Source organism: Chionomys nivalis, chromosome 5 (assembly GCF_950005125.1).
Source record: "Chionomys nivalis chromosome 5, mChiNiv1.1, whole genome shotgun sequence".
Taxonomy (NCBI): domain Eukaryota; kingdom Metazoa; phylum Chordata; class Mammalia; order Rodentia; family Cricetidae; genus Chionomys; species Chionomys nivalis.
Window position 1 is genome coordinate 9,128,741 of NC_080090.1, and position 23,093 is coordinate 9,151,833.

The 23,093-nt window shown below is 50.3% G+C and overlaps 1 protein-coding gene across 1 annotated transcript in view; it reads left to right on the forward strand.

Annotated features, from left to right (window-relative positions):
- Ptpn14 (protein tyrosine phosphatase non-receptor type 14) overlaps positions 1–23,093 on the forward strand; it is a 136,322-nt gene that overhangs the window by 107,496 nt on the left and 5,733 nt on the right. The window contains exons 10-17 of the mRNA XM_057769737.1: positions 409–491; positions 3,048–3,105; positions 6,501–6,579; positions 9,375–10,846; positions 14,275–14,418; positions 15,809–16,027; positions 19,242–19,370; positions 22,059–22,293. Coding sequence (XP_057625720.1) covers positions 409–491; positions 3,048–3,105; positions 6,501–6,579; positions 9,375–10,846; positions 14,275–14,418; positions 15,809–16,027; positions 19,242–19,370; positions 22,059–22,293 — 2,419 coding nt within the window. The remainder of the gene's footprint in view (positions 1–408; positions 492–3,047; positions 3,106–6,500; positions 6,580–9,374; positions 10,847–14,274; positions 14,419–15,808; positions 16,028–19,241; positions 19,371–22,058; positions 22,294–23,093) is intronic.

The following is a 23,093-nucleotide window of genomic DNA, read 5'->3' on the forward strand; positions in this document are numbered from 1 at the left end:
CTGACTGACCTGGGTTCTCCATTCCCCTCATGACTCTGGATTTGGGTCCCTTCTCAGGAGCCAACATTGTTCCCCTCGTCATCCTGTCTCTGGTTGAATGACATTGGTGTTAATTGTAGGCCCTGCCTTGATTCAAGAATTGGTTTTGAAAGTTGAGATGAGAACCTGGCAGTTCCTCACTGCAGACCAGAACCTCTGGAGAATGCATTGACAGATGGTCATTTCTGCCATCTTTGTCAAGTTGTGGTAGCTTGGGCTCCATTGACATCACAAAGATTGGTTTGCTTCCTGGCCCAGCGTGTTATTCTGTACTTCGGATGGAAGGAGAGGTCTACTTAGAGAAATCTATGTGAAGTACATATCTAGTCTAATGAATGCTTATTTCTTTCCCATCTCTTCTTTTTCAAGGATGATATTGAAAATGCCAAGTATATTTCCCGGTTATTTACAACACGGCACAAGTTTTACAAACAGAACAAGATCTGCACTGAGTGAGTAAATGTTTAGTTCACCGTCTCTCTGGACGGCTTGGTCCTATTAAATCGGGGCTTCTGAGAAGTCCCGGTCCCGTTTCCAGTCATTCTTTCCCCTTGATCTTTATAGAAGCCATAGGAGGAGTCTAAAGCCAGTGAGCAGCGAGAGATGTTTAAGTGCCGTCTACTGCAGTTCGTGTGCCTAGAGAGACAATCATTTTCAAATTGACTATAAATGCTTCGCTTCCTGGATGGGTGGGCCGCATCAGTGCCGTGCCGGCGCTCGGCTCTGAGTTCGGAAGAGCCCAGCTGTTCCCAATTTGCCCAGGTGCCCCTCCGTGTTAGATGTGGAGTATATTCAGAAGTGGGGAGCGGAGTGATGAGCCAACTTAAAAGAGGATGCTGCCGCTGGATCGGCCTGTTTCCGCTCACAGTTGGCTAGCCCTGCGTGTGCTCCTGGGTCGTGCCATCTGACTGCAAATGAGAGGCCAGGGTAATTAGAGGGGGATTTGGAAGGCACTCCGAGATGGCACGCATCTGTGTGTCTTTTTAATTTAGTTCGGAAATAAAAATGATAAATCTGAGCCTGATTGAGGGCACTTCCTCGTGGCCTGACCTCGGAGACGGCGTGCCGGGGGCCCACTCTGTCAGCGCCTTTACATAGGTTGCTTTCAAAAGGCGTTCCTCAGCGGAGCGCATTTGCCGCTTGGGCCCCCAAGGTGTTTAATTTTGGTTCAAAGAGCATCAGGGATGTAAATGCAAGCGAGGGGCTGTCTTTACGCTCCCACAGTGGGCACATCCAAGCAGGGTGGCATATTGCAGGACGGCAGGTGCCACTGCAGAAGGCAGCGGCTCAGAACTGGAGCCCCAGGTCATGGCAGACTTTTTCCCTCCATGTAGCCCAGGCCCTTTCAAACCAGACATTGCAATTGCTTGCTGCTAGGGTCTAAAAGTACATCTGATAGTCTAGGCCTACCCGCCAAGTTAATAGATGGGTTAGAAGGGCCAAGCAAGGACATAACCATGGCTTCTGCAGACACACTCATCACATGCATATGGTTCCGTTCTGCTCTTGCCTTTGAATTTGTGTGGTGGCCTTGACACCATCAAGAATTTTATAGCTGACTTCTGTGTGGTGGATATGAATCCCTTTGAGAGTTGCCATCTTCTTCTCTAACTGTTTCTCAGCACAAAGCTTCATTGCTGTGTTCAACATTCATGTTTCTTCTGTGGCCTTTTTTAATATCCGTGAACACCGCATGTAACATTGAAAATCAAGAATTCCGTTCTGGGGTACCCTTGCCTTCTTCCTTGGCGAGGCATCCGAAGCAGTTAACCTCATCCTTCCCACATACACATGGAGCTCCATAATCTCAAGTCAAGGGCATTCCTGTCGAGTTCCAGAACGGGAATTGTCTCCGTAACCTCCTCCTCCATCTAGGTCTGTCCACTCATGAGCTGCCCAGGCTCGTCAGGCGGCATCTGCCCCTGCACAGCTGGTCCTTGCCATCTGGATCCTACACCCCAGGGCAGGCAGCACTGGAGAACCATGTTTAACCTGGGAGTGATACCTCTGAATTTGACCAGCTGCTAGAAAGCCACATTACTGCCTTATCCCTGTGGCTTCACCAGAGCAAAGATATTTATCAACAGGCAGGTAGACAGTCAAAATCTCCAAATCAGGGAAGTCTTTATTTGAAGAAGTTTAGCCCGAGGAAAAGTCTGTATCTTGTATTTCCTTTTGTTTTTAAATACTGTGTGATATTGGAACCTCATGATAACCACTCTCAGGAATGGATATGTTCTGGCTTGCACACCTCTCTGTTGTTGTCGTTGAATCAATGCTGAAGTGTTCTCTTTGTGAAAGATTTGCTGGGTTGGGGACATACCTCAGCTATGGAATATTTGCCTACTGTTTGCTGGCTTTGACCCCGAGCGTCAGAACAGAGTTAAAACAAACAGAAAAGGCATCTGGCCTGATAAACATTTGCAGAATGTATTATCTTTATGGGCTCAAACTGAAAAATATTTTCTCTATTTTGGAATCTTATTTAAACTGGAAGCATTTTGAAAATATTTTCATTATGTACCTCCACAGGTTTACACAGGACACTGTTTTAAAAGTTCACATGATGTGAGGTTTTCCGGTCTTTATTTCTCCCATAATATTTCTTTAGAAGTAAGCCTCGTTTTTCTAGTAACAATGAGCAAAGCTCTATAAAAATGTGTGTTCCAAACATTTTGAGCATGAAAGAGAACAAAGGCAGAGCTGTGTTCTTAGTGTTGGTGTGCGGTCATGAGCTGTGTGTGCTGTGTGTTCTTAGTGTTGGTGTGCAGTCATGAGTTGTGTGTGCTGTGTGTTCTTAGTGTTGGCGTGCGGTCATGAGCCGTGTGTGCTGTGTGTTCTACGTGTGTTATGAGGTAGGCTTCGCTGGTTTGGCCTGGCCCCCTTCCCAGCTTCCCTTGTCTGTCTGACCTTTTGAACTTTGGTCAACAATAATGATGGTTTTCATTTTTTTTTAATTTTTTTAAATTATTTTTTTTTATGGTTTTCATTTTTAATCTTTCATATAGACAGTCAAATTCTCCACCCCCAATCAGACGCCAGCCCACCTGGAGCCGGTCCTCACTGGTATGTACAGTCCTCAGTCTCAGTCCGTGGTCTGGCTGCTGGGATAAGGGTTCTATTACGCATTTGAGGGGAGGTGACTAAGGGTACTGTGACCAGAGGAGAATTGCTGGAAGCATAGCAGGTCGTGATTCACTTGCAGGAGGTGTGGCAAACATCCACCGTGTCCCACTTACCCATGAGCACCTCCCTCCATGTGGTTTGAGGTTCTCCCCAGTCTTACTCCAGACCAGAATGATCATACACCTTCAGACCATTGACCATTTGCTCGTCTGTTCTGGTAACGTGCCCCAGAGTCCAAGGAATTCACTGCCATACATAGAGCTGAGCAAACTAGCCAGAAAATGCTTTTTAAATGAGCCGCAACCAAAGGAGTCTAGTTAACGGTCTTTGTCTATTGAACGAATGGAACATTTTCTAATTTCCAGACTTTAGTCAATAAAGCACCTAGCCTTTAGCTGATTTTTGCTTTTTAAAAGCTGTTCTTTTTCCTGGTGCTGTGACCAGGAAGCACAGCTGTATGTGAGTCCCACTGCAGACTCTTTGTGTTTTCAGGGTGACGCAGGGGTGCTGTGGCAGAGCTGCCCTGTTTGTTTTCTACTGGTCTTGTAGCTCTTTAAGGCGTGTGGCTTTCCCACTCGGCTAGATGTGCAGTTCCCTGGTGTAGAAGGAGGTGCGGGCAGGCCTGTTTTTCATCCCACCCGGCTCCCACATGGTTAGCTTTACACTCAAAATACCAACACACAAATTGTATTCTTTTAAACACTGCCTGGCCCATTATATCTAGCCTCTTCTTGGCTAACTCTCATATCTTGACTAACCCATTTCTAATAATCTGTGTAGCACCATGAAGTGGTGTCTTACCAGGAAGGATTCAGCATGTCTGACCTGGCGGCTGGCTCCATTGCGTCTGCCCTCACTTCCCTTCTTCCCAGCATTCTGTTCTGTCTACTCCACCCACCTATGTTCTGACCTATCAGGCCAAGCAGTTTCTTTATTAATTAACCAATGAAAGCAACAGATAGACATATGACCTTCCCACATCACCCTGGAGTCCAAAGACTCAAGCACCAAAGAGTTTGCTCTGCAGCCAATGTGTGTCTAGCCTGTCTTCAACTTCTCCTTTAGAAAGTTTGGAGGACATTTTCCTTCCTTCCTTCCTTCCTTCCTTCCTTCCTTCCTTCCTTCCTTCCTTCCTTCCTTCCTTCCTTCCTTCCTTGTTGTGTGGATGGTGGCTGGAGAGACAGCCGTGGGTGTTGGGAACCGAACTCTTATATTTTTGGTTGTGAGCCTAGCCTTTAACGGCTGAGCCATCTCTCCAGCCTGGGTGCCACTCTGTTGTAATATGGAGCAGCGGGGCTGCGTCCCCGGCACCCGGCCGCCTGCATGGCTTTACCCAAAATAATTACATGGAAACTGTATTCTTTTGAACACTGCCTGGCCCATTAGTTCCAGCCTCTTATTGGCTAGCTCTTACATATTGATCTAACCCATTTCTAATATTCTGTGTGGCACCGCGCGCTGGCTTACCAGTGAAGATCTTAACCTGCGTGTGTCTGGAGTGGGAGAATCATGGCGACTCCTCAACTAGGCTTCTTTCTCCCAGCATTTTGTTCTGTCTACTCCGCCTACCTAATTTTCTGTCCTATTAAAGGGCTAAGGCAGTTTCTTTATTTAACCAATGAAATTAACTCCTCCATCACTTCCTTCCTTCCTTCCTTCCTTCCTTCCTTCCTTCCTTCCTTCCTTCCTTCCTTCCTTCTTTCCTTCCTTCCTTCCTTCCTTCCTTCCTTCCTTCCTTCCTTCCTTCCTTCCATTCCTCCCTCCCTCCCTCCCTTCCCTCCCACCCTCCCTCCCTCCTTCCTTCCTGGTAAGAGCATGGCACAGACTCCTAGAATTCTAGACTTGAGCCACATGGGAATTCCTAAGCTCACATGGCTGTCTCTGACCTCGGTGTGCCTCAGTCTCTGCCCTGTGGGCCTCCTCTGAAAGGACCCTGTCCTCCCCTGGAGCATGGCAGGTTTGCTCACGCGCTCATTCCTTCAATCTCCTCTGTTAGTGCTGTTTTCCGTTACCTTCTTCATCTCATGTGTTTGTTAGTGAGATCAAGTGTCATTTGTACCTGGGCACTGTGATGGCAGAACACTCTTCTCAGGCACTTGTGGGATTCAGAGAGCCTCTCTTTCTTACTTTGGTGAGGTGCTCTACAGGGCTCTAGATTCTGAGGTCTCTTGTCACCTTGTCCTGTAGGTCTGAGCTATTTCTCTGAGTGAGACAGCAGATGTCAGTGTCTTAATGGCCCTTGCTGTTATAAATCTTAACTTCCTTACCAGTTTCTGTCTTTCTCTCTCTTTTGTGATGCCTGTTCTCATAAGTTTTTGTTTGTTTTCTTGTTTTTGACAAGTTTACGCAAACCTCTAGTTATTCCTGGTCTACGGAGTCTTAGCTTAGAAACTGCAACTCTAAAGTCATCTGCCAGGGCTTCTGCGATTATTTAGAAGTCTGAGCAGCGCCTTTTCCTTCTCAGTTCATTTCAATGTTTTTCCTCTCGGATTCATGTTGATTCTGGATCTTTTGTTTTCATAACCTTCCTTGTTCCCCATCTGGTGCCTTGAAACTCCCTAAGTGGACCAGGCTCCCCTCGAAGGCATGGAGATCCTCCTGCCTCTGCCTCCCAAGTGCTGGGATTAAAGGCATGCGCCCCACTTCTGAGTCAGTTGTCTTGAGATGATAGCTCTAAAGCTGGAAAAGATAGGAGACAGACAACCCCTCAGTCCCCCAACATCAAGGCTGCCCTCTTCTGCAGCAGGAGTGGTTTAGAATGGTTTAAATGCCTCATTCAGGAGGAATCTTGCCCAGGAGGGCGTCCTTTCTGAACTAGAGTGTCTCTCTGGCCCATGCCACGTGTGATTCTCAGTGGCCTTGAGACAACATGCATCATATTATTTTATTGGACCCCTATGTAAATTCACTGTGGGGCCCAGTCTAACACAGTCCTGACCCTACACCAGCCTCCTGTGGATCTGTGAACTGGAGCCATGGCCCCTGCTGCCTTGTAGGGAGCCAGTCTTGGATGTAGCAAAGCACGTTTCTTGGACGGGTACGTCCCTTTTGACTCCACCTGCTCCAAAGGCCCCGAGAACCTGGCCAGTGTCCGACATCCTAGCGAACAACCGCACCCAAACATGTGATGCTGGCGTTTTTCCCTCTCTGACCTTGAACCGGTTTCTGCTGTACACAGTGTCACTATGAACTGGGAGCTTAGATCAGTAGAAGAGGGTAGGTCAGAGGGGTGGCCAGCAGAGCAGCTTGCAATGTGCTCCCCTGGGTCAGGGCTGGTTTTCTGACGTCTCCCAGATGCCTTTGCGGCATCCGCAGCTCTGTTTTCTCTGTTTCAGCCAAGGCAGCAGCCGTACATCCTGCCTCCAATGCACGTGCAATGCAGTGAACACTACTCGGAGACCCACACTTCCCAAGGTAACTGTCTCTCGTTCTTCTGCCGTCGTAAGACACAAGGCTGGGTCCCAGGGCACCGCAAAGACACTTGCTGGAAAATGTCAATAACGGTTGGATTTTAACTTTGTCATTGTTTAATTACGGTGGCCAGCAGATTCAATTTGTGAAATTAAGCATAAAAAAACAAAAAACAAAAAACATAGTAGCTGCCTAGGAAGGAAAGTACCCAAGATCTGGCTAACTAGGAAGACGTGTGGCTGGGCCAAGCTAGAGGATGCGTTCTTGTTTCCTTGCCTCCCATTTTTAGTTGGCCAAGGGTGGAGATTGACAGCCCAGCCCTCCCCGGTGTACTTACTTCACCCTCGGGGCCAATGTCAGGAGCTTGGAGCAGCCACATGGTTCCGGGGTGCCTGAGCGAACGAACCTCTCACCCTCATCATTCAGTGGTTTTTCTTACTCTCCTCCCTTCAGGCCCTTTTCTCTGGGTGCTGGGACAAGAATGAACATGGACCAGTGGTTGTGAGGTGTCAGGTGCTAGGCGAGGAACTTGTTGTGTATTGTCTCATTTAATCCTGCAGTAAGCCTGTGGTGCTATTGTTTCTGTACAGAAATAGGGAGACAGAGGTTAAATATAAGAACCGTGTGGGTGCCCCTGCGTGCGTGCATGCATGTGTGTGTGTGCGTGTGTGTAAAACCCTGCATATCCAGAATGTGTGTTTATGTGTGTGACATTGTATATCCAGAGTGTGTGTATATTTGTGTGTGTGTGCATGCATGCGTGATGTGTGTGTGTGTGGGGGGGGCCCTGCATATCCAGAATGGACCTGACTTAGAAACTGGCTTTTGTGGCTCGTGGGTTGGGGAGGTGACTCAGTGGTTGTCTTAGTCGGGGTTTCTATTACTGTGGCAAAACACCACGACCAAAAACAATGTGGGGAAGAAAGTTTATTTCAGTTTACACCTTTCAGGTCACACTCCGTCACTGAAGGAAGTCAGGGCAGGAGCCCACAGCAGGAACAATGCAGAAGGCCTCAGAGAAACACCACTTTTCCTGGCTTGTTTCTCATGGCTTGCACAAAGACCATTTGCACAGGGTGGCAACAGCCACAGTAAGCTGGGCTCTCCCACACAAACCCTTCAAAAAAAAAAAAAACAGAAAAAATGCTCCCATAGACCTACCAACCGTGTGGAGGCATTTTCTTGATTCTTCTTCTTTTCCATATATAAAGTTGGCACAGACACCAGCACAGCAATGCTGTGCAGGAGTGAGCTCCGGAGTGTGGATGCTCAGAATTCACTCGAATGCCAGGTGAGGGTAGCGACCCACCTGAAGTTCCAGCTCCACAAAACTGAGGTGGGATCCCCAAGCAAGATGGCTACTGAGACTCGGCAGCAGCAAGCTCAAAGTGGAGCTGAGAGCCCCTGCCTGAGTGGATCACACAGAAAAGTGAGCAAGGATGACTGCTAGCACAAACATTGGTCGTCCATGCAAGTGCTTACACACGCCCTCATGGGCACACATGCCCCCACATACACACATACCCCCACGTGCACACATGCCCCCACATACACACATACCCCCACGTGCACACTGCCCCCACGTGCACTCATGCCCCCACGTGCACTCATGCCCCCACGTGCGCTCATGCCCCCCCATGTGCACACATGCCCACACGTGCACACATGCCCCCACATACACACATACCCCCACGTGCACACTGCCCCCACGTGCACTCATGCCCCCACGTGCACTCATGCCCCCACGTGCGCTCATGCCCCCCCATGTGCACACATGCCCCCACGTGCACACATGCCCCCACATACACACATACCCCCACGTGCACACTGCCCCCACGTGCACTCATGCCCCCACGTGCACACATGTCCCCACGTGCGCTCATGCCCCCCCACGTGCGCTCATGCCCCCCCCGTGCACACATGCCCCCACGTGCGCTCATGTCCCCCCACGTGCACACATGCCCCCATGTGTGCTCATGCCCCCCCACGTGCACACATGCCCCCACGTGCACACATGCCCCCACATACACACATACCCCCACGTGCACACTGCCCCCACGTGCGCTCATGCCCCCACGTGCGCTCATGCCCCGACGTGCGCTCATGCCCCCCCACATGCACACATGCCCCCACGTGCACACACGCCCTCACGTGCACACATGCCACAGATACGCATGAAAACTGCTTTTGTGGCTCTTTAGGTTCCTTTAGCCACTGTTACTTTTTACTGGAATTAGCTAGAGGGAGGCTTCAGAAACACCTCAGAAACTCTTGATTCTGACCTTTTTTGTCCACTGGCTGCTTGCTGTTCAGAGACCATGGCCATGTTGGCCACGCCGTCAGCCTCGCTTCTCTCTGAATGTTCGTCAGTCCCTTAGGTTAAGAGCCCTTTTCTGATATAGTCAGAGAGAGTAGTTCTGAGGGTGGGGCAGTTTAAGTCTATTACTCTATTAAAACTCTTAACTTTTCTGACCCAAATATCCGGTTCTGCCCTGAAGCTGTGTACAAGAGGCCAGGTCTCTCCAACAAGTGGCTCATTGTCTCCATCTAATTATAGCAATTTGAGACGGTGCCCATGCGATGCCCACGCTGTGCACTTCCTTTGTAGTGCGCTCTGACGTGTTCTGTACATGGACACTTTATCCGAGATAGCAGTTCTTGGTGACATATGCGGGGGAGGGTCAGGGATTTTGCCTTTATATAACCTATTTCAGTCATCCACTCCAGGGACTTAGGGAGGAGGTCTCTTGAAACAGTGTGTTGTGATGGTTCACGTTCCTGTGTTTGACTTTTTGCAGACAGCATTTTCCCTGGGAACGAGGAAGCCTTGTATTGCAAATCTCACAACAGCCTGGACTTAAACTACTTAAATGGCACCGTCACCAACGGCAGCGTGTGCAGTGTTCACAGTGTTAACTCCCTCAGCTGCTCCCAAAGCTTCATCCAGGCCTCTCCGGTGTCCTCCAACCTCAGCATTCCTGGAAGTGACATCATGAGGGCGGACTACATCCCCAGCCACCGGCATAGCACCATCATCGTGCCTTCTTACAGGCCCACCCCTGACTACGAGACGGTGATGCGGCAGATGAAGAGGGGGCTGGTGCACGCAGACAGCCAGAGCCGGTCTCTGCGGAACCTCAACATCATCAACACCCATGCCTACAACCAGCCTGAGGAACTGGTGTACAGCCAGCCAGAGATGCGGGAGAGGCATCCCTACACTGTCCCGTACGCGCCCCAGGGGGGCTACGGTCACAGACTTGTTAGTCCACCTGACCAGATGAACCCCCAAAATAGTGCAGTGCGTAGCAAGCCAGGGGCCAGCTCCATCTCGCACACGGTGAGCACTCCAGAACTGGCCAACATGCAGCTTCAAGGAACACAAAACTACAGTACAGCCCACATGCTCAAGAACTATCTCTTTAGGCCCCCACCCCCTTACCCTCGGCCTCGGCCTGCCACCAGCACCCCAGACCTCGCCAGCCACCGCCACAAGTATGTCAGTGGCAGCAGCCCTGATCTGGTGACTCGGAAAGTCCAGCTTTCTGTAAAGACCTTCCAGGAGGACAGCTCTCCCGTGGTCCATCAGTCTTTGCAGGAGGTGAGCGAGCCCCTTACAGCCACCAAGCATCACGGCACGGTGAATAAACGCCATAGCCTAGAGGTGATGAACAGTATGGTACGCGGCATGGAGGCTATGACACTGAAGTCACTCAATATCCCCATGGCTCGCCGTAACACGCTTCGGGAGCAGGGCCCCTCTGAGGACGCGGGTGGCCACGACGTGCACGGGCTTCCCCAGTACCGCCACAAGAAGACATTCTCGGATGCCACCATGCTAATCCACAGCAGTGAGAGTGAGGAGGAGGAGGAGGCCCCTGAGACGGTGCCTCAGATTCCGGTCCTTCGGGAGAAGGTGGAATACAGTGCCCAGCTGCAGGCCGCCCTGGCCCGCATTCCCAACAGGCCCCCGCCGGAATACCCAGGGCCAAGAAAAAGTGTCAGTAACGGGGCACTACGGCAGGACCAGGGGACCATCCTTCCTGCCATGGCCAGAGCCCGGGTGCTGAGACACGGGCCAGCCAAGGCCCTTAGTGTCTCTCGGGCCGAGCAGCTGGCTGTCAATGGGGCCTCTCTGGGCCCCTCCATCTCTGAGCCTGACCTCACCAGCGTGAAGGAGCGGGTCAAGAAGGAGCCTGTGAAGGAGAGGCCCGTGTCAGAGATGTTCTCCCTGGAGGACAGCATTATAGAGAGAGAGATGATGACTAGGGTGAGTGTCCCCACTCCCAGGTCACTAATGGAGGCCTAGAGGAGGGAGGCTTCAGGGAGCATGCTGGGCCCTAAAGGCCTATGGGCATTTCAGCCTTGATGTCCCCAGATGTGGGTTTGCTTTGTCAAGGAACATCTGCCATCCCATTTCCATTCGTGGCTACGGCTGGTATGTAGTACAGAACATTTTAGTGACTAGGCGCGTTCCAGAGGAAGTTACCACTGAGCCCAGGTCCGTCCCTGAGGGGGTTACCACTGCGCCCCAGTCCGTATCAGGGTTGCTCTATGAGAATCTCACACGTGTGTATGTGCGTGCACATGCATCGTACATGCTTACACACCGCATTTGAAGACACGCCGCAGTGTTGCTGTTACACATGACCCTTCACGGGGATGCACACAGCTCCGAAAGCTAGTTCTGCTGTCGGGGCGAGACCACACGGGGGCAGATGTGTGTAAGCAAGAAAATAAATACCTCTTACAATGAGAACATTGTTGGATTGTAGCTGCTGCTGCTGCTGGAAAAGAAAAACCCTCCACTGCTGCTTTTCCTGGAAACCCTGACCTCCCTAAAAAGCCTTTCAATTATGTAACTAATTGAGCCAGTTGACGGCTTTCCGTTGGATACAGCTGTCAGGTAGTCGGCTTTGTCGGAGGTCATTAGGCTCATTACCGAGTCTTCCGAACTCATCCTTGGGAATCAACCCAGACAGAGGAAGTAAAGGCCAAAGTTTTACAGAAGCCACACTGCTGGGTTGAGAGGTCGAATCCAACCTTACTACTTTAGAACAGCCTGAAGGCATCTCAGCCCCGAGATTCTGGTGATCAACAGGGTGGCAACAAGGGTCAGCCTGGATGGACCGCATGCTTCTTGCTTTGCAAATGGGGAGGGAAATTTTGAAGCCTCTGCTTCTGGGGGTAAACACACACACACACACACCTTTGGCTGGGGATGGAGTGAAATGCGGGGGTGGGTACCATGAAGAGACAGCTTTCCCAGCTTGGAAAAGAGTAATTCATTGGTGTAAAGTGATGTCTCAACACTTCTTGGCTCCAGGCCTCTTAAAAGCTGCCTTGGCTTCAGGAATCCATCACCGTAAGCACTGAGCTTCGAAGTTGGCCCTGACAAGTTGAGACTTAACGATGTCCACAAGGTGTTGTAACCTCATCTTCGCTATCCTCATCCTCTCCTGTTGCCCAGATTAAACAAATAGCCCGCAGCCGGGGCCCTGATCCCGGGTCCCCTGCTTGGAAGCATGGTACAGACACCGAAGAAGAGTGAAGGGCTCCCTGCTGTCTCCTCCCCCAGTTCTGTTTTCTTCCAGGATGGTGGATCACACCGACTGGCAGATCCCACCATTAGCTTTTCGCTCGGGAACTGCATTCCTGTAGCTGTTAGACCCCCTCAGCTCACACAGCCTCACACAACCGGGAGTTCACAGACTGCTATCCTTGAGGTCAATGTCCCAACCTCAGAGAAGCACCGGGGGGGTCATGCAAGGCCACCTGTGCCGGTGACTCCACCACTCAAGACGAATGTTCATCATGAAGTCTGTATTTGTACCGGCCTAGGCAGCACCCACACAGCTTCCCCACTCCTCTATGTTTGGAGAGTAGGAAAGAAGGCTGCGGCAGCCATACCAGCCCCTCTCACTGAGAGAACAGAGGGAAGCCTCAAGCCTGTGTGGAGAATTGGGTGCAGTGAGCTCCCTGTTCGCAGTTGCTTTTCCTGTAATGGAGAGCTCGGCTTAGGACCCATGCTTCAATTCTGCTGCCTCCTCGAAGACATTTCCCACCTTCCAGCCCCGAGCCTGGAGTCGTGTTCAGAGAGCAAAGAAAGCCAGTTCAGTTCAGAAAGGTCCAGAAAGACCCTTCTACTTTGATTTATTTCATTCATTTTTCTGTTGTCCCCACTGCAAAGCTAATGGGATAAATGACAGCGGCACTGAAGAGGCCTGGTTCAGTTATCACCGTATCCAGTTCTCCCGGGGTAGGTAGTGAGCTTTTCCCAAGAACAGCAATCCCTAAGCTCTGGAGGCAGAAGCAGGAGGATTGCTTGCAAGTTTGAGGAGCAGCCAGGGCTGCCTAGTAAGACCCTGTCTCAAAAATCAAACAAAAACAAAACCTTTGAAGCGTTTCAAAACTGAATGAAAGGAGGGGATAGAAAAGAGTTATCTTTCACAAAACTGAGCTAATCAGGGGGTGAATCCAGACGTATCCCAGAGGCCTGCTTGGCACGGAGGTGCCAAGGCTGTTCACTCCTCAGCCACCCATCACATCTCACTGTGCCCTCCTCTCCGATGCCCCCTTGGTTGTTCGTGGGTCAGGATGTCCTGTTGGTAGCGACTCTCACAAAGGCTTCTCACCGATTGTAGGAGCACATTGATGACAGTGAAGCCCATGCCAGCCAAGTCCCCGCCGCCCCGCCCCCACCTTACTCAGCGCCATGTCTCCAACAACATGGCGCCATCAAGATACCTCCTCCAGGAGTAAATTGATTAGCAGTGCAATAAGAAAACAAATCCTTGACGATCCCAGGCTGCCACCTGGTCTATAGCAGTCACAGGCATGTACAAACTGGCATGACATCATTGTGCATCATAACGTCCCCTTGCACACTCTTCCCCGAACATCTAAGACATAATTATTTTCAAGAGCTGTGCAAAGTAGGCTGCCGGCAGTAAATAGGATTTCCGTCCCCCTGCTGATGCCAGGGACGTGAGGATGCTCAAGGGTAGTTCCACACCCGGTTCAGCCCAGAGATGAGGGGGAGATAAGATTGGCTAAGCCACACTCCTGTCCCGCCCTTCCAGCGAGGGGCGGTAGTCAGTACCCTTTGTCTACCCTGAATGGAGCTTGAAGGCTGAAGGCCTGGTGGTTCATGGTCTGGGGCTGGCAAAGCAGGTGTCTCAGGGACTGGCAGTAAGTGTAAGATTCAGGTCTTCATCCTGAGCCCCTCAGAATAGAAACCCCATTTCTTCCTTTGCTGGTGTGTAGAATCTATTCATCAACACGGTGGCTGGTGGGTTTTACGCCCTTAGTGCAAAAGGCCTGTCCTTGTGATGGACTCGGTCCGGGTCATCCTTTGTTTTCTTCCTTCTGTCTTCAGCCCATGTTTTTCTAAAGCATATTGTATGCGCTCCCTTTGTATGTTCTCCTGTAAATCCCGCGGCTAGGTATGTTTGCTGGGGCGTCTATCTTTAGCTTTCTAGCGCATGAGTTAATTAAGAATAAAGGCCCTAGGGTCCTGTAAGAACCGGCCTCCCTGGGCATGGTGGGAATAATGGGAAGCCTGTGTTCGATTTGCCCTGCTAATGGTGAATGTCTGCATTCCTTGGCTGGGGAGTCACAGATTTGGGGAGATTAAAACACATTCCAACCTTCCCCTGGAATTATAAACAATGAGAACGTGTCTTTTCTTGCCGGAAGAATCTCGAGAAGCAGAAGATGGCAGGCCTGGACCCACAGAGGAGGCCACTTATGCTGGCAGCGCTGAACGGGCTCTCGGTGGCCCGTGTCCCGGGGCGGGAAGACAGTCAACACGATGCCACCCGAGTCCCCATAGATGAGAGGGTGAGTGCTGGGCATGTCGGGTGTGACCCCTTCTCTGTGCCTTCAGATTCCAGAAGTCCAGCTTTGCCCAGACCCGTCAGCGCCGCCTCCCTCATGGGTTAATGCTTTCACACTGGAGACGGCGTGGTCCAAGTGTACTGTGTGAAAGCCAACTTTTCAACACCTCCTCTTTCTTCACTCCGGTCTCCACACTTATCAAGTTAGTGTATTGATGCTTTATTAAAAAGTCTAGCCCCAGGGCTGGTGAGATGGCTCAGTGGGCGTAGAAGCTTGCTGCCAAGTCTGACGACCTGAGTTCAGTCCCTGGTACTCACATTGCGCAAAGAGAGAACCGACTTTCTCAAGGTTTGCTCTTACCTCTACACAGCTTGCTCCTCTCCCCAAAATAAACAATTAAACAAAAGAGCAACCTCTAGCAAGCTGTGTGACCTTGGCCTACTCACTTAGTTCTTAACTTTTTAATTGTAAGTGGGGAATATAATTAGAGTTGTTTATCTATTTTTATGTGATTTTAGGACTTAAGGGAAAAATGCACATTTGCATTCTGATGTGATTGACATCCTTGTTTCCCTCACACAATTGAATCTAAAGATGCACTAATTTGAAACACGCTGAGGGATGGTGGGGAAAATATTAAAAATGTTCATTTCCTGCGATGGAACCATTATGTTTCTCTAGGTGTGGAGAACTCTTTTTGTAAGATGAGAAAGTTAATTTTTCCAACTGTCACGTTCAGTGACTTTTGTCAACGATTGCTGTTTCCTAGGAAACAATCATCCAAGGTTTTAGTGTCCCTGTGGTTCCCCCTCAAGGGCTGTAAGGTGATGTGACGGATAGTTCCTTGGTTAGGTACTGGTTCTGTGTTCCTGAAGGGTTAAAGAGGGTCCCCGAAGCTGCCGGCCTGGCTTACCAGAAGCTCTGGAAACTGACTAACATGTTAAGGTGTAGATTTCTGTCTGCAGACACTTGGGATTAGAATGTTTTCTGGATCAGAAGGGACATTGCCCCAATGAATACCATGTAATCCAAATTAGTAATTCAACCAAGGAAGGAATCAGGCAAGTCATGCTGTGTGTGGAGTTTGCTCCTCAGCGCTCTGCCAGTGATGGATCCGTTCAGTAAAAACTGCTCTGAGGGTAAAGGGTGCTTCCCAGTTAAGACTGACGCTGTTCCTGTCAGCAGAGGTCATAGGCGGCACAAGGAGTTTGGATTTCAACGGAAACCTGTCTTTGCAGATTGCAGCTTACGGCTGGGTGAGAAGGGAGTTGGTGGTCAGGGCAGAGACGAGCGCTGTGGGGGCTAGTGCGTGAGGGCGGTAGCCAAGTGGGAGTGCCGAGAACCCGGTTGCCCTGCTGGAACTAGGGGAGCTGATGCCCCGCTTCTCTTGCAGCTCCGAGCCCTGAAGAAGAAGCTGGAAGAGGGAATGGTGTTCACAGAGTATGAGCAGATCCCACACAAAAAGGCCAACGGCATCTTCAGCACCGCCACTCTGCCAGAAAACGCCGAGCGTAGCCGGATCCGAGAAGTCGTCCCCTATGAGGAGAACCGGGTGGAGCTCATCCCGACCAAGGAGAACAACACAGGCTACATCAACGCCTCCCACATCAAGGTGAGGGGTGTCAGAGGCGTCCGACAGGCTATTTCTGCAGGCTGCCTTCATCCTTGCGGAGGTGCGCTAACCCTCCCTACGCCGTGGCGAGCCGGACTGGTTTGTTACTCACAGATGATGGACATGGGAACTCATATCTCTCATTGGCAGGGGTTCTGTTGTTTCTTCCTTATAATACCACAGACAGTTCACTTCAGAGTCAAACCCTAACTTTCAGTGCTCTGTAAGAGCGGGGTGGTTTGTACACAAACCGCAACTGATGGCAGCAGATCCTCAGTCAATGAATGGGGTGTGCGGGTGCAAGATCCCCCCCCCCCAGATTTCATTTGTTTTTATTTTATGGGTATGTTTGCCTGCGTGTATGTATGCATACCATGTGTGTGTGTGATGGCTGTAGAGGTGGGCAGAGAGCATCGGATCCTGTGGAAATGGCGTTACAAGGAGTTGTGGGCCTCCGTGTGGGTGCTAGGAACTGAACCCGAGTTCTCAGCAAGAGTAACAAGTGTTCTTTAATCCCTCAGCCATCTCTCCAGCCCACAGTTTGTGGGATTTCCATTCATATCTCAAATATTTCATGTCTCAGTGTGTCATAGCTTAGCTGGACCCCAGTCAGAATTCAGAGCTGTAAACATGTGGGCACCTAGAGTGAGTGATTTCCGAAACAGCTTACCCTCCCCAATTTTCCTACTGACTGGGTGTGCTTCTTTAGAACCTGGCTCTGAACTCAGGAATGGGAGAGTGTTTCAAAGGCTCCAGCTTAGTCGTTGGCTACAGGACGATTTTATGCAATGTGGTTCACCTGAATGATCTATATGATCAGTAGCTTTGAACTCTCAATCTTCTTGGACTTTCCAACTCTGGTGGAATTGCTAGAAGGTTGCTTTGACCCCCACCCCCACCCAAGATGCAGTTAGATGTCTGGTTTGAGTATCACGCATAGCCAGTTTTCATATGAGACTTGAAAAGTGTGACATGATTGGGTATGATGTTTTTATGCACAAGACATAGATAGTGCTATGCATATACATTTATAGCACACAGGCTTTTTGATTTTTGAGAGCAAGAACAAAACCAATAAAATAATGAATGCCAGGGAACTCTCAAGCAAACCGAAGCTGAGGACGCGCAGCTGCCTCCGATGAAGTGCCTCTGGATTCCGTACAGAGGGATGTGCTCCTGGCCTCTTCCCTTGGCCCAGTCTCTTCCCCATTTTCCATCTGCTCTTCGGAAGCAGCTGCCACTCCCCATAAGCAGTACCCTCTGGGTATTGGTACCCGAGATGGCTCCCTTCCGCGGTATTCTCCGAGGCCCACATTTCATCTTACAGATCCAGGGTAGAGGGCGGAGCAGCTCACGGGCCCAGAGAACTTGCAGAAACTCGCCCTCGGCTTCTGGAACCGAGCTGTGTGCTTCGCCACTGTTTTCTCCCCTGGGTTCCAAGTAGCCGTTAACCCAGAAGGAGACTGAGCTCCTCCAGGGGTGGGGTTAACATCTGCGACTCTCCGGCTGATTTTACTGCCCTCCTGTCAGTACTGGAGGAGGCAGCATTCTCTGCGAGTGGTTATGGTCCCTACACGTTGGGTGCCAGGACAGATAGTGTTTAAGATCCCGGTTCCACAGACACCCCCACCCCACCCCCAGTGAGCCTGTGGATGTTTTCTCCCACCATACGTGGAGAGTGGGTTTTGTTGTGCACCTTGACCTGAACATGTCTGTGTGACAAGACGAGAGCTGATGTTATTTTTGTCAGAATCAAGTTAGTATGTAAATACTAAAATAAAATACATAAAATAAATGAGGAGAAACGTCCCGAACAGTGATGCGCCCATTGCTTCTGGAACCCCCTGGAGATCTTCATTGCATGGATGTGTATAGGGGCTTGTGTCTGTCCTGTCTAGGCACAGGTAAGAAAGAGCCAGACCAGAGATGTTCACCTTGAGAGTGCGACCCCAGTTCCCTAGGTCTGTTTTTGCCAGTGGGATGTTTTTGTAGACTATGTTTTTATTTAAAGTCTATCAGAGAGCTCTATTCCTCATTGTCCAGAATTACAGCCCTTTGGTGGCTGTGGAACTAATTTAATGGTTGTAATCATGCATATACTTAAAAAAAATATAGACTGGGGGCTGGAGAGATGGCTCAGTGGTTAAGGGCATTGACTGTTCTTCCAGAGGACCTGAGTTCAATTCCCAGCAACCACATGGTGGCTCACAACCATCTATAATGAGATCTGGCACCCTCTTCTGGTGTGCAGGCATACATGGAGGCAGAATGTTGTATACATAATAAATAAATAAACATTTAAAAAAAATAAAAAAATATAGACTAAAGAATAGAATCTGTAAGAATGCATTGTACACACTAAGCATAGATGTTGTTTTTATAACATAAATTCTGTTCATTTATGCTTAGGTGTTTGCATATCCTCTTGTGTACATTTATGTGACTGCATGTATATATTTTTATGTGTGGTATGTGTGTGTGTGTGCACATGTATTGTGCACTCCCCCATGTATGCACAAATGAAGGCCAAAGGTAAACATCATTTATCTTCTACATCACTCTTAAGTTTATTATTACATTTTATTTTGTGTGTCTATGTCTTTCTGTGTGTGTGCCCGTCTGTGTGTCTGGTATGTGTGTGTGTGTACGTCAGAGGACAGCTGGCAGGAGTTGGTTCTCTCCTTCCATGACGTGGATCCTGGGGGTCATGCTTAGGGTATCAGAGTTAACGTCAGGCACCCTCACCACCGACCGACTCACCCAGCCCCTCCACCTTATTTTTGAGGCAGGCCTTTGACTGAGCCTGGACTCACTGTTTCCACAGTGTGGCCAGTGAGCCCCGGAGACCCTTGCTCTTTAACCGCCCATCCTTGGGATAACAGGCACACACCACCTAGCGTGTATGTGGGTGCTGGGGATCTTTACTCGGGTCCTCACGCTTGTGCAGAAGGCACTTTGCCTACTGAGCATCTCCTCGGCCCACGTGTACGCTTTTAATCCACTCTAGTTTGCAAGTACTGCTTGTTGTGTGCGAAAAAAGATCAGGAAAGTCTGACTTGCTAGGCTTGCTTTAGCCATTTTGATAGAAAAGTGTGTCATCTACTGTGTATGGCTTCCAGGTCTTTAGGATCGCACCAGTCCACTTGGTCCAGAAGAATTAGAATCGAGCGTGGTTCCACCATCCTGGCTTACTTATCCTTCCCTTTCCTTGCAGGTGGTGGTTGGTGGGGCAGAATGGCACTACATCGCCACCCAGGGACCCCTGCCACATACCTGCCATGACTTCTGGCAGATGGTGTGGGAGCAGGGGGTCAATGTGATCGCCATGGTCACCGCAGAGGAGGTAAGGGTGGCTTGCTGAACGTCCTTGTCCTGGGGAAGGGGTGGCCAGAAGGTGGGCCTGGTACCCATGACTTCGTGTGTCTGCAGATTCATTTTCCACTGGCGTGCCCCCTCTTAGTCTGTGTGTGCCTCCTTCCCCAGTGATGGCTGACAGTGGATTCTTTCTCTTCTCGTTTTCCTTTGGCTCCTAACTCTTTTCTTTGTGACCGTACTTCACTACAACGGAAACTAAACACATAATCAAAACGACCAAACTTGAGTTCATCCAGCGGGCGGCGTGTACCCCACAGAATGGTTCAGGCTGTGCTGGGTAAACACACGGGGCCTCCCAACCCTGGCGCTGCCAGCCCTGCGTGCCATGGTGCTTATCAGCCGAAAGGAGACCAGAGTCACTGCTGGAGGAAAGGGCTGTATTCTTCAGGGAGCAGGAAAAGAAAATGCCTTTTCTTCCTGTGCCAAGGCAAACACAGGTTCTCTGTTGTAGCTGAGGAGTCGCGCTGCACAGACTGGCAGGCCCTCCCCCGCGCGGTGCCGCCTGCTCAGAGCACACCGACCCTGGGGAAAGAGGGTTGGATTTCCTCTCTGTCACACTCTCAAAACATTTTGCTCCATTCCCTTTAATCCTCTTATGAGTTTCCAAGTTACATTTTCAAATTCATTTAGGGAACTAGCTTCATGCATTTGACCAAGACCCTTGGTATTATGAGGCCCCATTCCTACCTGTTATCCAGGGCCAGGAGCAGAGACCTGGGGCACAAAATGAGTCATGGCTGTCCACCATCACCACCAATGGGTACGGGGCACTTGCTTTCTAGAGCGGTTTATGGAGAAATTTGATGAGGCCACATTGCATTCTCAAAGGTCAAATACACTTCTGCACACTCTCTGTCTGACCTTCCACTAAGAAAGTAAATCCTAGGACTGGTGAGATGGCTCACCACCGGTAAAGAGCCTCCCATGGAAGCAGCCACCAGCAGAGCGCCTGCATTTGGATGTTCAGCAGCCACATGTAATCTCAGCACTGGGGAGGTGAAGGCAGGAAGATTCCCCAGCTGGACACTCAGTGTTGACCTTTGGCCTCCACAGGCACACATGCCCAGACCCACATGAATACATACCACATATATACAAACACCCAGAAAGTACATTTTCAAAACTCCTGACACCATTAAACTAAATTAAGGATCCTAATAGATCATGTCGTGGGAAGACTGTTATTTTATTAACCTTTACTTACTTATTTTGTCTCTGTGATGTGGTCTCATAGCCCAGGCTGGCCTTGAACTCATTCATGTAACTCCGTCCATCTGTGTAGACTGTAGGGTGGATGTGGATGCAGCAGGAACTGCCCTTGTCCCCACGGTGTTTACCTCCAGCCGGGGACACCGAAAAGTGAACCAGTAGCACACATGGGGGCGGGCAGCTGTGGCTCTGCAGAGGAGCTGGTGTTCCAGCCGAGGCATCGGTGACAAGCAGATCTGCCGTGCCTAAACAAAGCAGAATCTAGTGATCCGCGGGATAGTCAGGAATGGATCATTTTGTAAAATCCAGAACTGACTCAGGCACTGAGCCAAGTGTGAGTTTGAGGTCTCACATTAACCCACCTTTGTAGGATCGGTATATGAAAGAACAATTAACCCACCTTTTGCAGGATCGGTGTATAAAAGAACAAAGTGCTGCAGACCTAGGGAGGAGACTCAGTCCAACCCTCTGGGACCAGACAGGATGACTAGTGCCCCCCAAGGGACACTAAGCAAGCCAACTGATAGTTCCTTTTTTTTTTCCCCCAAGATAGGGTTTCTCTGTAGCTTTGGAGCCTGTCCTGGAACTCCCTTTGTAGACCAGGCTGGCCTCGAACTCACAGAGATCCACCTGCCTCTGCCTCCCGAGTGCTGGGATTAAAGGCGTGCGCCACCACCGCCTGGCTGATAGTTCCTTTGCTTAGTTAATTATTTAGTGATCCGCCTTGAGACAAGGTCTCACATAGCCCAGGCTGGCCTCAAACTTGCTGTGTAACCAAGGCTAACCTTGACCTTTTGACCCTCCTGTCTCCACCTCCCGCCACACCTGGTTCATGTCGTACTGTGGGTTGGACCAGACTTCATGCATGTTGTCTCTGCATTCTGACCACTGAGCATGTCCCAATCGATCCTCGTGTGTCCCGCCATAGCTCCCTGCTCCTCGTGTCTTCTTCCTGCCTCCCAGCCTCTGCCCTCTATCTGCCCTCAGCCAGCAGCCCCTCCATGCTTCCCACCCACACCAGTGATTGCTGACCCGCACAAAACCGGACACTAAGACTTTGTAGATGGTGCATGGTCTCAGGACAGAAGACAAAATCTGGGAAGAAAGAATGGCACACATGTGGCTGATCTCTGCCTTGGCTGTATGAGCTGGAATAAGCCAGCCAGGCTGAACGAAAGTGGCAGCGTCGGTCAGAGAGTGGTACCCGTAGAGAGCCCTGGGTTAGCAGCAACGTGAGAAGCAGGGTGTGGGCCGGCCACCAGGATCTGCTGCTTACCAGCCTGAAGCCTTCGGTGGCGTTCTGTTCTCCATGGGCTCCCTGTAGGCACCACACAGAGCTCTGGGGAGATGTGATTTAGAAACTGCCGCCTGCTCTCCTGTTCTCGGACCCTAAGGCCAGGAGCAGAGTTCATCCTTGTTTTCACCTGTGCTTTTGTGTGTATTTCAGGAGGGCGGACGGACCAAAAGTCATCGATACTGGCCCAAACTGGGGTCCAAGCACAGCTCAGCCACCTATGGCAAGTTCAAGGTCACCACGAAGTTCCGCACAGACTCTGGTTGCTATGCAACCACAGGGTTAAAGGTCAAGCACTTGCTGTCTGGCCAGGAGCGGACGGTGTGGCACTTGCAGTACACTGACTGGCCCCACCACGGCTGCCCAGAAGACGTCCAAGGATTTCTGTGTAAGTTTTTCCCGGACCGGGTTTCGCTGAGTGCATCAGTAGTCGGTCAGATGGAGAAGAGAGGCAGGGGGACCACGGTAATACCAAAGCCCTGATCTCCCCGCCTCTGCACAGGGTAGAGAGGAGTGATAGATGCCTCTTGTGTTCACTTAACCTTTTATGCATGTCCACAAGACCGTGATAAGCTGATGCTGCATTTATTCAGACTGTTAGTGTCTCAGTAATCATCACCATGTAACATATGCTATGATAGATAAACACCGGCAGCACACCAAGTCAAAGGTGGCAGACAAGGGATAAGAACCGTAGGATTCTGCCCTGCGTCAAGCACCCGCATCAGGCAAATCTATTACATGTATTGTCTTTTCAGGGCACGGATATTATAAGTACTGATTCATGAGAATATGTGGGTGCCCTGAGTGCCGGGCAGTGGCTCAGGGCAGGTAACCAACAGCTATTGTGCAAACTGTGGCCACCACAGAAGCCCTACTGTGTACACATTGGACCACATCAGAACCTTGTTTTATTCTTGATGTGTTTAGAATTGGCATTAGAATGGGCTGAGATGCAAGAACAGACAGACTAAGTTGTCAAGACCTAGAAAACCACTTCACCGGCTCTGTTGGACTCTGTGATGAGTCGACAGAGGACGACGTTTGCCGCTGAAATGGGGACAGGCCTCAATGGGCACAGTGAACACAAAACGCAGGACAGTGGTGAGCAAAGGACCCAGAGAGGTTAGGGTTAGCCTGAGGTCAAGTGACCAGCTATCTAACACAGGGGGGATATAACCGCTCCCT